Source organism: Sycon ciliatum, chromosome 13 (assembly GCF_964019385.1).
Source record: "Sycon ciliatum chromosome 13, ocSycCili1.1, whole genome shotgun sequence".
Lineage (NCBI taxonomy): Eukaryota > Metazoa > Porifera > Calcarea > Leucosolenida > Sycettidae > Sycon > Sycon ciliatum.
Genome location: NC_088655.1, coordinates 13,948,241 through 13,963,251, shown reverse-complemented (window position 1 = coordinate 13,963,251; position 15,011 = coordinate 13,948,241). Strand labels below are relative to the sequence as shown.

The 15,011-nt window shown below is 45.4% G+C and overlaps 1 protein-coding gene across 1 annotated transcript; it reads right to left on the bottom strand.

Moving 5' to 3' along the window:
* Positions 1–2,047: 2,047 nt before the first annotated feature.
* LOC135829452 (methionyl-tRNA formyltransferase, mitochondrial-like) lies at positions 2,048–14,946 on the bottom strand. Its single transcript, XM_065341857.1, has 11 exons — positions 14,768–14,946; positions 11,264–11,315; positions 9,167–9,252; positions 8,731–8,811; positions 8,324–8,446; positions 8,039–8,078; positions 7,032–7,094; positions 6,009–6,084; positions 5,169–5,260; positions 3,597–3,767; positions 2,048–3,287 (listed from the first exon to the last, which is right to left on the bottom strand). Exons 1-11 carry the CDS (start codon positions 14,845–14,847, stop codon positions 3,039–3,041), a joined length of 1,113 nt encoding a protein of 370 aa, XP_065197929.1. The 5' UTR covers positions 14,848–14,946; the 3' UTR covers positions 2,048–3,038.
* Positions 14,947–15,011: the final 65 nt, after the last annotated feature.

The following is a 15,011-nucleotide window of genomic DNA, read 5'->3' as shown; positions in this document are numbered from 1 at the left end:
GCTACACTACATTCTCTACATTCTCTGGATGGAATGACTACTAGTCAGTGAATACTTCCACCAGCATACAGTCAGACCTCGTTTATCCGGTCCTCGTATATCCGGATCCCTCGCCATCCGGAAGAAAATCGCTGGTTACCGATGTGCAGCATATGTTATGCATACAACATAACCGGACCTCGCGATCCGCATACCGGTGCATGATTTTGTGTACAAACTGGTTAAAACGTGTACAAAAATGCTTCGTCGTATCCGGTTGCATGTGGCTGGCTAGCGCTTGCAGAAGCTAGTATCAAGGAGTTGTACAAGCAAATGAGGTCCTTGACCTGCTGGGTGTGTGCGGACAGCACTCAGTTGCATGCACTTGTCATTTTTCTCGCTTGTTTACATACTGGGCACGCTAGTTGTACTGCATAGGACCTGTCTACATGTATGTATGATGTCACTGCTTTTGACATGCCACATGCATATACAGTATGTGTGTTCAGTTATCCGGTTACCTCGCCTATCCGGATGTTTTTGTGGAAAACAGATGTGTGCAGTTAAGCGAGGTCTGACTGTATTTGCACTAGTAGGTCAGTGCAGTGAGTAGTAGTGTGACAGTGTAAGAAGTATGAGATACTGGTAGGGACTTTGGGGATAATTTTAGAGGAAAGTTGGTTGCTCCCGAAAGCGAACGAAAATGGGCTAGGCCTTGCTGCTGAGTGTCGCCTCCTCCGGCGCCGAAGCATAGACACCGAGGCATAGACACCGAGGCATAGACACCGAGGTGCATAGACACCGAGGCGCATAGACATGGAGGCATAGACACCGAGGCATAGACATTGCCATGTGGAGATGGCATGTCCAGTCAAGTCTAGTCACAACTGTTTTGTTGACACCCTCTATGCTCATGAATGTGCTGCGTCCCTGTTGTTTTCTTGTCTTCAAACTCTGTTGGGGTTTTATAAATTAATAAGCTTTTGGTTCAGTGGTAGTTGTAGTAAAGCCTCTTGTGCAGGCAAAATAATTCTGGAAACCATCATACAAATCTACATGTAAGTCGCCCGAAATGTTTAAAAATCAATTCAAGGGAACACAAAAAGGTAAGCTCTAGCTGATGCAGAAGCCTAGCGTGTTTCTGGAGGACTGTTCATGGTACGGCTTTCAATCCTTCGCTGTGTTGAGTTGTGTTCCCTACTTCAGACCCTATTGATTTGAAATTTCTCACTAAAAAAATTCACGGCTCGCGTGCCACTCGGCTGGAGGCCGCATTTTCCGCATCCGCAGGAACGCCACCACCCTCTCACTAAGCCCAGCCTTTATACGCGACATTAGGGAGGTTTCGCTCTACGTAATTCCGTATGAAAATCCGTATGTCGTACGCGCCGGGGAGCGAGGGCAGCTTTCATACGTAAATCTCTCTACGGAATTCCGTAGGAAAGCTCTTTCCTACGTTGGGTCCTCCGTAGGACTTTTTGAAATATTTTTTTCGCATTTTCCGCATTTGTCCATGGCAACGTTCAAGCCGCGCGAAACACAAGGTACACGTACACGTACACACACCGTACACTACGTGCAAAATAAGATGGAAAACGCGGTTTCGGTTCATGGTGCATGCAGCCAACGCGTCTCCAAAGCAACAACGCATGTTTAGCAGTCGTGGATAAATCACGTAGAGCGAAACCCAGCAGCTCTGTTTTTTACGTATGAAAATTCCGTGCAGTTCCTACGTTATTTTCATACGTAATTCCGTAGAGCGAAACCTCCCACATTGTAAATCAAATGTGTCAGCACACAACGAGACAAAGTCAGCTGTGAACCTGACCAGGCCTTTCCTACTGTTACTTCTCATATCAGTACAATACTACATGGCCAGCTGATAAACATGACGGTACAATCACAACACAACACACCTGATCGTGTCCCCTGCTTGCCCCAATGCAGTATGCAAACAAACCTGTTACAGAGCACTTCAAGGTTCGCGCAAGGGTGCGCAGCGAATGCCACATTGATGGGCTAGAGGCTATCCATATTGCCAAAGTACAACCTGATTAGCACCATCATCCAACTTGTGTACGTTTCATCGCCATTTCACTTCCAATATGCTGTATAAATCGAGAACGTTGTGCTTCGTCACATGATCACCGTTGCAAGCTATAATAATACTAGAGATTGACAGTTCATATTAATCCAAAGTCTAGTGTGGAAAGTATGCCAGAAATTCATTCATTCTGTACCTACAATACACTCCTAAAAAAAAGAAAGAACAGAAACACCAGCAGCATTCCATATACTCCTGTACTGCAGCTGCTGTAGCCTAGTAGTAGTAGTAGTAGTAGTAGTAGTAGTAGTAGTAGTAGTAGTAGTAGTAGTAGTACAGTGTCAGTGCAGCCATACCTAGACAGTGCAGTGTCAGTGCAGCCATACCTAGACAGTGCAGTGTCAGTGCAGCCATACCTCGACAGTGTACTAGTATTGTAGTAGCAGTAGTGCTGTGCCATTGTCAATGCAGCCACTCATAGACAGTAGTACTAGTATAGTAGCAGCACTGCTGCCATGTCATACTCATAGCATCAGTGCAGTAATTCATAGACAGTAGTAGCAGTACTGCTGTGTCACTGCATGCTGTGGAACTGACAGAGTGCAGCTGCTCTGCCCCTCAAGCATCAGCAGTTATCACTTTCATCAGCTTATGACCAATTGCTGATTAGTTCCATCAATTCACCATGGCCAGTCCGGAGAAACAGTGTGACCATCAATTCACCATGGCCAGTCCAGAGAACAGTGTGACCCTCAATTCACCATGACCAGTCCAGAGAACAGTGTGACCATCAATTCACCATGACCAGTCCGGTGAACAGTAAGACCATGAGTTCACCATGACCAGTCCGGTGAACAGCACGAATACAGTAGCACTGAACAGGACATGACGACTACGGCGAGCAGCCTGCTGTGCCACTGATTGAGTAAAACGGACAAGTATGTGTGTGAGCTTGGAACTGAAGCACTTCCGTCTTGGCTATGGGAGTTATTCTATATGTGCTTTCAAAGTGGGATCACGATGGAGAAAATCTGCCGATGTAATAGTACACGTCCTCATCGTCTTCATCAGCATTATCACTGTTGCTGTTGCTGGTAGTGTTGCTGGTGTTGCTGGTGGTGTTGCTGTTGCTAGTGGTGGTGTTGCCAAGACTGTCACTGATATGCTCTTTTAGATCTTGCATCTGCTCCAGAGCAAAATCTTCAGCCAGAACATGTTCTTTTTCACCTAGAAAATGGAACTCCTCCACAGTGACCCAGCCATCCTGTGGAACAACACCAGCATGCGTATACCCGTGCATAACCACACGCACACACACACACGTCCGAATTTGCCCCGCACAAACAACGCGCGAACAGACTCACATGTCCCGCACGCATGCACACACACGTTAGTTCTTCCCTTTCTAAAATAACACACTTGGTGATTTCAACAGCCCGTAGACATGATGCTAGGCTGCTGGGGTATTAAAACAGACAATATACTAGCCTGCTGAGGGGTTGAAACATACATTGTACTAGCCTGCTGAGGTGTTGATAGAGAACATGATGAGGAGAGAGAGTGATCTGCTTACCTGGCATCGAATACACACAAAGTTGCTATCACTGCGATGGAAAGCAACACCAGGCGTGCCACTCTCAACGCTTGAAGGAATGAAGTCATCCACATCTGTCACCACATCCAGCAAGTCTCCAATGCCATGCAGACGTACAGGTATGGAGTCAAAGCTTGTCTTCACTGCATACTGGGCAGCAGCAACAGATTATAGCAGCAACATACATGTACGAATAGAACATCAGTCAAGTGTCAGAGTGTGTGTGTGTGTGGGGGGGGGGGGCTGCAAGCTCCAACTTTCAGATCAGTCAACTTCTTCTACAAGCAGTGTCAAAGTCGCAATATCTCAGTTCGTATTTTGAGGTTGTTGGCAAAAAAAATAATCTCAATTTAACTTTCGGACAAAAAAGGCGTTCCAGCCATTTCATTTGTGGTTTACGTGGAATGAAGAAAATTCAATCTCTTATCACATGATATTCATTGGAACGATGCAAACGGGAAAAGTCTGAAGAAAAAATGTCTAATCACATGTAAGGTAGTTCTATGCAATCTGCACTGAACCACTGAACTGCAGCACATCAGTGTAGAATGCATGTAATCTGCACTGAACTGCAGCACATCAGTGTAGAATGCATGTAATCTGCACTGAACTGCAGCACATCAGTGTAGAATGCATGTAATCTGCACTGAACTGCAGCACATCAGTGTAGAATGCATGTAATCTGCACTGAACTGCAGCACATCAGTGTAGAATGCATGTAATCTGCACTGAACTGCAGCACATCAGTGTAGAATGCATGTAATCTGCACTGAACTGCAGCACATCAGTGTAGAATGCATGTAATCTGCACTGAACTGCAGCACATCAGTGTAGAATGCATGTAATCTGCACTGAACTGCAGCACATCAGTGTAGAATGCATGTAATCTGCACTGAACTGCAGCACATCAGTGTAGAATGCATGTAATCTGCACTGAACTGCAGCACATCAGTGTAGAATGCATGTAATCTGCACTGAACTGCAGCACATCAGTGTAGAATGCATGTAATCTGCACTGAACTGCAGCACATCAGTGTAGAATGCATGTAATCTGCACTGAACTGCAGCACATCAGTGTAGAATGCATGTAATCTGCACTGAACTGCAGCACATCAGTGTAGAATGCATGTAATCTGCACTGAACTGCAGCACATCAGTGTAGAATGCATGTAATCTGCACTGAACTGCAGCACATCAGTGTAGAATGCATGTAATCTGCACTGAACTGCAGCACATCAGTGTAGAATGCATGTAATCTGCACTGAACTGCAGCACGTCATCAGTGTAGAATGCATGTAATCTGCACTGAACTGCAGCACATCAGTGTAGAATGCATGTAATCTGCACTGAACTGCAGCACATCAGTGTAGAATGCATGTAATCTGCACTGAACTGCAGCACATGAGTGTATGTTAGAATGCACACTGAGTGTATGTTAGAATGCACACTGAGTGTATGTTAGAAGGCACACTGAGTGTATGTTAGAATGCACACTGAGTGTATGTTAGAGCGCACACTGACTGAGTATTTGAGAACATTGCATCAACTCACCCTATCACATAGCGCTTGTTGTAGCCGTATGATAGATTTAACTGTCATGTTAGCCCAGTCAACTTCTGCAATATCCTTTGTGATTTTCTTTGCTGGAAAACATGCACACACACATGCATATACCAGTGCGTGCATACACACCATGAATGCACTTGGTGCTGCGACCAGGATCCAAAATTTCCCTTTTTCTTTGTCTCGCCAAACTGTTGACTAATCCTACCACAGCATTTCTGCCAGTCAAGAGTACAACTTTTACGGTATTTCTTTTCTAGGCCATGACTGTACATAACTGTACATAACTGTGTGTGTAACTGCATGCCTACGTTACACAAGGCGTTAGAAATAAATGCAGCGTGAGCTACTTTTAGGTGCACAGACAGTCTTCACATCTTCACACGTCAATCTAACAGACCTAGCGGCATGCTGAGCCTGACTGCAGGTTGTCAGTGGCCCAAGTCACAAGTATTGAGTCTTTAGGTGCCATTGCTCTGAACTCACACCAAGCCAAAGACGAGGTAGGTTGGCGATACAACATTCGTATTGAGGAAAATGACGAGGGGAGAGATGAGAGAGTGAGAGAGAGAGAGAGAGAAAGAGAGAGAGAGAGAAAGAAAGATAGAGAGAGAGAAAGAGAGAGAGAGAGAGAGAGAGAGAGAGAGAGAGAGAGAGAGAAAGAGAGAGAGAGAAAGAAAGATAGAGAGAGAGAGAAAGAGAGAGAGAGAGAGAGAGAGAGAGAGAGAGAGAGCAATAGACACGGACGTGGCTTCGGTTATATTGCATACACAACTACACATGCCAACAAATAATGATAGTAAAGTATTCACGAGAGTCCTCATTTACCCCACGTCGATCCTGATTGTTGTTGTGGACGGGCGTTCTCCAAATATTCATCATAATTCTCCAGACACTTGACAAGCTGCAACGTAACAAGAACAGTTACAAACAACACTCCATGTCATTGTTACGCCAATTCAACTCTCAGCAGAGTAGAACTACTTATGCATACATATACAATCACATGTCAACCACCATGTAAGTTAGCACCAGCAGCTAGTACAACCATATGCCGTGTACCGTGTGCCGTGCGGTTAGATTAAACAACAGCGGGGACACTATGCACCATTGCCACAAACCATTCTCAACCGAGATGCTCTCAGATACACCACCATCAACTCGAACAGCAGCCTGCATGCCGGAATGAAAACCATCAATAAGCTGAATGAGTGACCCAGGCACACCACAAACCTCAAGAGCCAAAACAGCAGCACAGAGCATGACACCAAGTCATAAGCCTTGAGTGACCCAGGCACACAGGCACACCAAGTCATAAGCCTTGAGTGACCCGGGCACACCAAGTCATAAGCCTTGCGCAGATCGACGAATACGAGCAAGGCTTTACAACGATGCTTGACTGCCTTCTCAACCACCTGTCGAACGCAACAGATGGCATCTGTACAGGATTACCCATGCCGAAACGGTGAAAACCAAACTAGCTTTCAGGGAGGTGTGCCCCAGCGAGAGGCTGCAGCCGGTCCTGGAGAGCATGTGCTAGAAGCTTTCCGACAAACTCCAACAGGGCAATTCCACTCCAGTTGTCACACTTGCTCAAGTCACCGTTGCGGGAATTTGGACACGCATAGCATCTTTCCACTCTTCAGGAAGTACAGCTGATGCTGACCAACTGCCAACATGCACAGAAGAGTTCATGCAGGTGTGGCCGAAGAACAGAAACGCCGTCACACACACGCGCGCGCGCGCGTGTGCACGCACACACACACACACACACACACACACACACACACACACACACACACACACACAAACACACACACACATGATAATCTCTCAGCACAGGGTACATACCATATCAGAGCCAAGTGTTGCCAGTTGCTGGGATAATTCAGTAACATCGGTATCTTGCTCAACCTACAAGTAGATGACATGACACATGCATCATGCATACAACACAGCACAGCCCAGCACAGCACAGCCCAGCCCAGCCCAGCCCAGCACAGCCCAGCCCAGCCCAGCCCAGCCCAGCCCAGCCCAGCCCAGCCCAGCCCAGCCCAGCCCAGCCCAGCACAGTATATCAGTGCAGTTGGATTAGTGTTCAGACCAGTACTGTGCAAAGCGCCTCAGCTTACAGCCAGTGAAGGAAAATGGCAGAGTGCAACTACTGTAAGGTCACATGGTCAAAGAATCCGTGTGTACTAGGGTCCCACATGGCAATGCACAGTGCGCACTAGGGTCCCACATGGCAATGCACGGTGTCACATGTGTAATAGGGTCCCACATGGCAATGCACGGTGTCACGTGTGTAATAGGGTCCCACATGGCAATGCACCAGTTGTCTGGAGAGCTTGCCGCTGCTTGAAGGTGGGCACAATGCAAGTGCCGCTCAGTCTACGGAGAGGGCTTGCTAGACTGTGCCACCTCCAAAACACCGTGACAGAAGGGTGGTGTGTGTGTGTGGGGGGGGGGGGGGGGGGGGTGCTCTCCTGGCAATCAACGTACTTGTGTCCTACCAGGTTGCCAGATATGCTTGTGCAGACATACATTGCAGGTACATGGTGGGTGCAGCAATAGAATACTAAATTGCAGGGTAGAATGTACTTCAAGTACTAAGGACTGGAGAAAGATCGTCTACAGTGCAACATGCTCATTGCAGTACTGTATTCACACACACATGCACAAATGCACACGCACACACACACACACTTGTACTTGCTCACTGCCAAAACTGGTCACGTGGGTATCACCGGGAGAGGGAAGAGAGACTCAAAAGGAATACACACACACACACACGCACACACACACACGCACACACACACACACGCACACACACACACACACACACCCTATTTTCATACCGCACATGATTCTTGCATCAAGATTGGTCCAATATCGAATCTACATCAGAAACACCGGTATTCACACAAGCATGGGAAGTCAAAGAGAGCAGTCTACAGCAGCAGCAACAACAGCAACAGCAGCAGCAGCAGCCGTCTACAAGCAATGCCCTCACAAACTACCCCGTAAGAAAAAAAAATCTGCATGAACAGCAATCAGAGAAGAGGCTGATCATGTCAATCAGCTCTGTCAACATATGCAATGCAGGCAAGCCAGCAAACCTGGCTCCATGCCCTCACACATACTTTCGCTTAGAGACTTGTAATAGTGTAACTCCAGACACAGGGTCACCAGCCATGATAGTGTGAGCAAGTGGTGCTGCACCTCTCCAGCGAGGTAGTAAGGATGGGTGCACATTCACACATGGCCTGCACAACAACACAACAATACATACCAGGCATGTAAGCACATAATATCTACACAGTCCATTGCCCGGAGGATGTACCCAGTGTGCTGACAGTGCTCAACACCGTGGAGGCAGAGCGTAATACAGAACAGAACAACAAGGACAATCAAGGCTTGTTTGCTGCCGCAGCAAACAACCCTTGATTGTCCTTGTTGTTCTGTTCTGTACACAGTCCATTAAAAAATCCAACCGACTGTGCTAGAACCAGCACCACTGATACTGTGTGTAACACATGCATCCACTTACTTTGGGAAGAGATCAAGGAAATAGTCAGGGAGAAGAGCTCCAAACGACACTACTGCTGCCGTGTCAAACCGATCCACGATGCTATGAAAGAGACACATACAGAAGTACACAAGGCACACTTTGACTACATGTACCTTGTCATAGGCATGTATGTGTCAAACACACCTTGAACACCACGTTGAATTTATACACTATGTAGGTGTATGTGAACAATTCAACACACTTCAATGTACTTCAACACACTTCAATGTACTTCAATGTACTTCAACACACTTCAATGTACTTCAATGTACTTCAACACACTTCAATGTACTTCAGTACACTGCATCAGAGAAGAATTACAGGGCATGCATTCTACTCTACTTACAGGAAACCACAAGCAAACCTGTGCACAATGACTGATGTGAACTAACTCAGCAACACAACAGCAACTTACTGAGATGCCAGAGGTGGCCATGCATGCTGAATAAGATTATTCTCTTGAGCGTACTTTTGAACAGCAGATGCACGTTCTTTCTTTTTCTATAGCAAGCAAAGATAGGAGGCAAGAAGACTACAGAATCATGCCAGTGTAATCTATGACCTGTAGCAGGGGCCAGCAGTAGATAAGAACACATGCTAAACGTGTACCCCCCCCCCCCCCACAAACACACATACACGCACGCAAACACTTGTACTTGTTGCTCACTGTCAAAACTGGTCACGTGGGTCTCCCCGGGAGAGGGGAGAGAGACTCAAAAGGAATCTTGGAAAGATGACTCAATTGGCTATTGAACCGCCCAACGGCCGACACCCCCTGAAATCCCCAAAACTCTGGGTGGACTTGAAAATGATCCCACTTATGGGCTCACCACACCTCAGTAAGTGGGTGAGGACAAGGTGCAGAAAAAGGATTGACGGCATCAGGGTATCCGTCCCGGGATCCAACTGCAGTTACCCCTGCCCCCAGTGAAGGTAATACTTGCTACTAGTGTGGGTGGCTAAATCAGAGTGGATCTGATACAAGCTTCACTAGCATCATGATTACACAAGAGTTAATCTAGACACACACACACACACACACACACACACACACACACACACACACACACACACACACACACACACACACACACACACACACACACACACACACACACACACACACACACACACACACACACACACACACACACACACACACACACACACACACACACACACACACACACACACACACACACACACACACACACACACACACACACACACACACACACACACACACACACACACACACACACACACACACACACACACACACACACACACACACACACACACACACACACACACACACACACACACACACACACACACACACACACACACACACACACACACACACACACACACACACACACACACACACACACACACACACACACACACACACACATACACACACACACACACACACACACACACACACACACATGGGCACCGGCAAACAGAAAACACAGTACTGTAGTGCAATTCTACAATGTAGTGGTGGTTACTTGTACTTCGAAGTACGTTTATCACCAACAGCAAGGCTGTATCAAGAGTATAGGTTATGTACTCTTGGCTGTATGCAAAGGGAACGGCACCTTTTCGAAACAGTTTGACAGCAACAACAAATGGTCAACTCACAGCCATCCTCATCAGCACGGATCGCTGAATTAGAATAAGCGTAGTGAAAGGAGGCTGACATGTTGAAGTTTGTTCTGAGGCCAGAGTCGATCAAACAAATCCATGCCGGCTTTGTGTTGGTCATTTGCCTTCGAGTTCCTCAGCTTTTTGTTTCAAAATGTGGTGTATCAGAGGTGGCTAAATGGAAGAGTTTGTGGTCCACTTGGAGTTTACCCGGAGTTCTGAAAAGTTCTAGATGCTATCGCTCCGCTCTTTTGGCTGGGAGCGGTTTTCCCGCTATGCTTCTACCCACAGTCAACTGGGAACTTGTGGCCAGGCACAAGGGGTACATGGATGCAGCTAGCTAATGGGGCTTTCAGCACTTGTGCAAGTAGTTGACAGACTTATCCCCTCACTCCCACTGTTAGGTGAACACCAAGAGAAAAAGAAGTGAATTTGAGCTCTCAAACTGTACACTTAGATTCTTTTCACTCTCAACTTTCTTTTTCACTGCTTTCACACCATTGCGACAATGTAATCACTTTTTCACCCTTGCTGCTATTGTAGTTTTTGTAACCTCCAATCATGACTTTGTAGCTTTGTAGCATATATAGTATTGTTTATTCACCTGTAAGTCACCGTCCAATGGAGGTTCACTGATGACCATCCAAAGAGAAAAGTTAATGAATCACATTTTTATACATTTTTGCATTTCATGATTGTTACATGGTATTACGTTGGCATCATTTGTTCTATTTATCGCATTGTTAAAACTCCTTTCTCCAAAACGCCTCTTTGAATTAGAGCCCGTTCTTATTTCTGGCCACCGTTCCGACGAGGTGCCATACCCTCCACATGTATGCGAACAGTATACAGCCCTCACCCTTGGCAAGTTGACAACTTCAATTCCGCCAATCGGACTATCTGAGAACTTGCTAAACAGCAAAACAACAACAAGAACGAGAACAACAACAACAACAACAACAACAACAACAACAACAACAACAACAACAACAACAACAACAACAACAACAACAACAACAACAGCAGCAGCAGCAGCAGCAGCAGCAGCAACAAGAACAACAATCTCTTATTGGCCACTGGCTATCGTGAGAATAAAGATTTGAAACAATGACACATACAATATTTCCCCGGTTAGAAGTCACACTTGATTATAAGTCGCACCCCCATTTTCAGGGTTCAGTGAAACTGTTTTTACTGTTTTTTCTTCTATATTCACATACCGTATGTCCGCACCTTTAAAGCCATGGCAGTATATTCGATTATAAAGCCAGTCTCAGTTATAAAGCTATGGGCTTCATAAATGAAATGACATTTGAAGTATATTTTGCAAAAATGAAGGAATAAGTACAATGCTAGAAAACTTACAGCCCAGCAGGAAGGGTGAACAAGTAGATTTAGATTGAAATTTCTGTGTGGACTTTGACTTTTATGGCATGGCGTAGTGGGTGAGTCATTCTGCATCTAAAATATCTAGGAAAGCAGCGGTGTTTCGAATATAAGGCCATGGCTTTAAAGGCGCTGACATATGGTAAGTAGATTGTCCCACTCGATTGTAAGTCACACCCTCTTCTTTGCCCGAGAAGTTACGTGTGAAAAGGTGCGACTTATATTCGGAAAAAAACACGGTATACTTATCGGGTATATACATGTGTAATATACGCAAGCTTGAAAGGAGAAAACAAAGCGTTTCTGCTGTAATTCTGAGTTTCACGGTTTTACAAATCATCAGACAGCGGAAAAAACCCTGTGAAACTTAGAGTCACAGCAGAAAGGCTTTGTTTCCTTCTTTCAAGTTTGCGTACTACATGTAGACTCTGCACCAAGGACTACAATAGGGGAGCACTGTCCCAAGCTACCACACCTCTCCCCGGGTGTGTTCAGGCACTTCAGGGTGGATCTGATACAGAGAGTAGGCGATTACGTCATACGTTGAGCGGATGCTTTGCCAAAGTAGCAGCACAGCAATGCACTAGCAACTCACGCTGCATATATAGCACCGCCTATAGGCGTTTCCACAGACCCTCTACCATGACATTATTCCCTCTACCATGACATCATTCCCTCTACCATAACATCATTCCCTCTACCATGACATTATTCCCTCTACCATGACATCATTCCCTCTACCATGACATTATTCCCTCTACCATGACATCATTCCCTCTACCATGACATTATTCCCTCTACCATGACAATAGAGAGGTTCCGCACTACGTAAAGTTGAGCAACTTTACGTTAGTGGGCGGGAAAAACCCGTGAATTCGCGAGTTTGCACTCCACTTACGGAAAGTTGTCTACGTAGAGTACGTAGATAGGGCTCTGATAACGTAGCTGGTCCGTAAGTGGATTGGGGTACAAATTTATGACTCTCTCCCCAGGTCGATCTGGTCGTACACTGCCACGTTCGGAGTTGCCAAGGGCAGCTACGTGATTTGAAAACTCCGTATGGCGGAACCCAGATCGGCATGCAGTTTACGTAAGACTTTCCGTAGATCGACTACGGTTTTTAGTTTTTACTAACGTAATTACGTTATGCGGAACCTCTCTATTATTCCCTCTACCATGACATTATTCCCTCTACCATGACATCATTCCCTCTACCATGACATCATTCCCTCTACCATGACATTATTCCCTCTACCATGACATTATTCCCTCTACCATGACACATTATTCCCTCTACCATGACATCATTCCCTCTACCATGACATTATTCCCTCTACCATGACATTATTCCCTCTACCATGACATTATTCGCGTAACCTCCTCTATAAGCTTCACTAGCACCATTGATTTTTAATCTAGCTAGAAGCAGTCCATTGGTCAACAGGTTTGTATACTTTGAATAGAAAGTACACGGGCCCTGAAACCAACATAGGTGTTGTTGTTGTTGTATTCTTATGATTAGATTGCACGTGCAACATTACACTTTCAAGCAGCCAATCCTGATGGCAAGAGACCACTATCTGGCATACCGTAAAGTCTTGTATAAAAGCCGCGGCTTCTGTGACTTTCTTGGTGAAATTTTGCAGGCTTCTATATGAGACAGGCTTCTATACAAGACAGGTATTTCTATGTATGTCGACACTAAAACCAGAATTATGTGTGATTTGATGGGCCCAAAATTGCGGCTTCTATTCGAGGGTGGCTTCTATTCAAGTGCGGCTTTTATACAAGACTTTACGGTAATTGCACCCCCAATACATACACACGCATACACACACACACACATATACACACGCACGCACATAGTACACACACACATGACATCATTATCTTTCGTGAGAGATTGTAACAAGGCCAAAACAAAAAATAGGCTTGTTTCCGGTCGGCAACCCCTCAAAAAGGAGACTCGGTCGGCCGGAATGAAACTTTTTTTGGATACTTTTTTGGTTTCTCAATCGTTGTGGTATTGATAGACAAGAGCACCTACACATGTACAGTGTACATATATATCATGGCAAGGATCAATGTCAGAGTTGACTGACTCACTGTTCTTGTACAGCATGTGGTGTATTCCTGTTTTCGTACATCCTGAGAAATCAAGCAAACAGTTCGAGTCCTTCCAGCTCCGTTATTCTAGCTCGTATCGACCCCGGAAGTTTTCGAGCAGACAGCTGAGAGTCTCTGCTACCTTGCAGGTGTTTCGATTGTGGAATTCGGTTGAGATTTGACTGAGTTATGACTCGTTGAGTGCACTTGCACACATGGCATTGCCACCGTTTGTATGCATTTGGGACCAAAAAAAGTTTCAGAATTTGGGAAAAAGTGGCCCGGTCGGGCGACCGGAAACAAGGTCATTATTTGTTTTGGCCTAACATCTTGTCCATGATTTCGAGGTGGTGCCTGTTCTGCAAACATTTCATGTGTAGTATACTCAGTGAAAGTGATCAACATGACTGTAGACTGTAGTATCCGTGCACCCATGGCATGTACATGTTCATGAACACTATTGTATGCACACTCGAAGTACTCCCCCCAACCAATACACAACATGACAGAATGGCAGGAGTACGATCTGCGTAACAGCCAGTATATCAGTTTGCATGGTACCAATTGAAATTTCCCCTCCGAGTCACCAGTATCCTGTATTCTTACCAGTACATGTATTAGATCTCAGCAGTACCAATATCAAACAAAATTTATCATGATTATACTACTACTGAGTGCTGTACTAGTAAAAGGTGACCGTACTACACTACAACGAGTACAGTTTCTTGAGCACGCAGAGACAAGGATGGACAACCAACGGTTCTCACATTCAGGGACATGTATAGTGAACATGACTGTGTCACAATTTAATCTCGTCTAATGTCACAACATTCCCATCAATATCACGTTCTCAAGTCGGAAATAATTTTACCTTCGCTCCAAAAGCTTTTTCAAGCACACGAGTGCAAAGTCGTCAGTCCCTAAGAATAGTGTTCGGCACACTTTGGCCATGGCAGATACTAGTAGATCTACGTGGACAGCACATGTGGAGTTCAGGGATTGTCCAAATCACTCGTTATATCAAGCTAATTATTTGTCACACTCTCTCAGTCTCAGTCTTATGAATATCTGTAATGATATTGATTTTCAGCATCTTTCAAATTCAAGATTGATCC

What these genes read in the sequence shown, in the direction of transcription:
- LOC135829452 (XM_065341857.1), bottom strand. Translation starts at nt 14,847, where the DNA reads ATGGCCAAAGTGTGCCGAACACTATTCTTAGGGACTGACGACTTTGCA. An exon ending in AAAAAGCTTTTGGAGCGAAG is followed by an intron (nt 11,316 to 14,767) that starts GTAAAATTATTT and finishes TTTGCTGTTTAG; the next exon opens with CAAGTTCTCAGATAGTCCGA. An exon ending in ACAATCAGGATCGACGTGGG is followed by an intron (nt 5,261 to 6,008) that starts GTAAATGAGGAC and finishes CATGTTTTCCAG; the next exon opens with CAAAGAAAATCACAAAGGAT.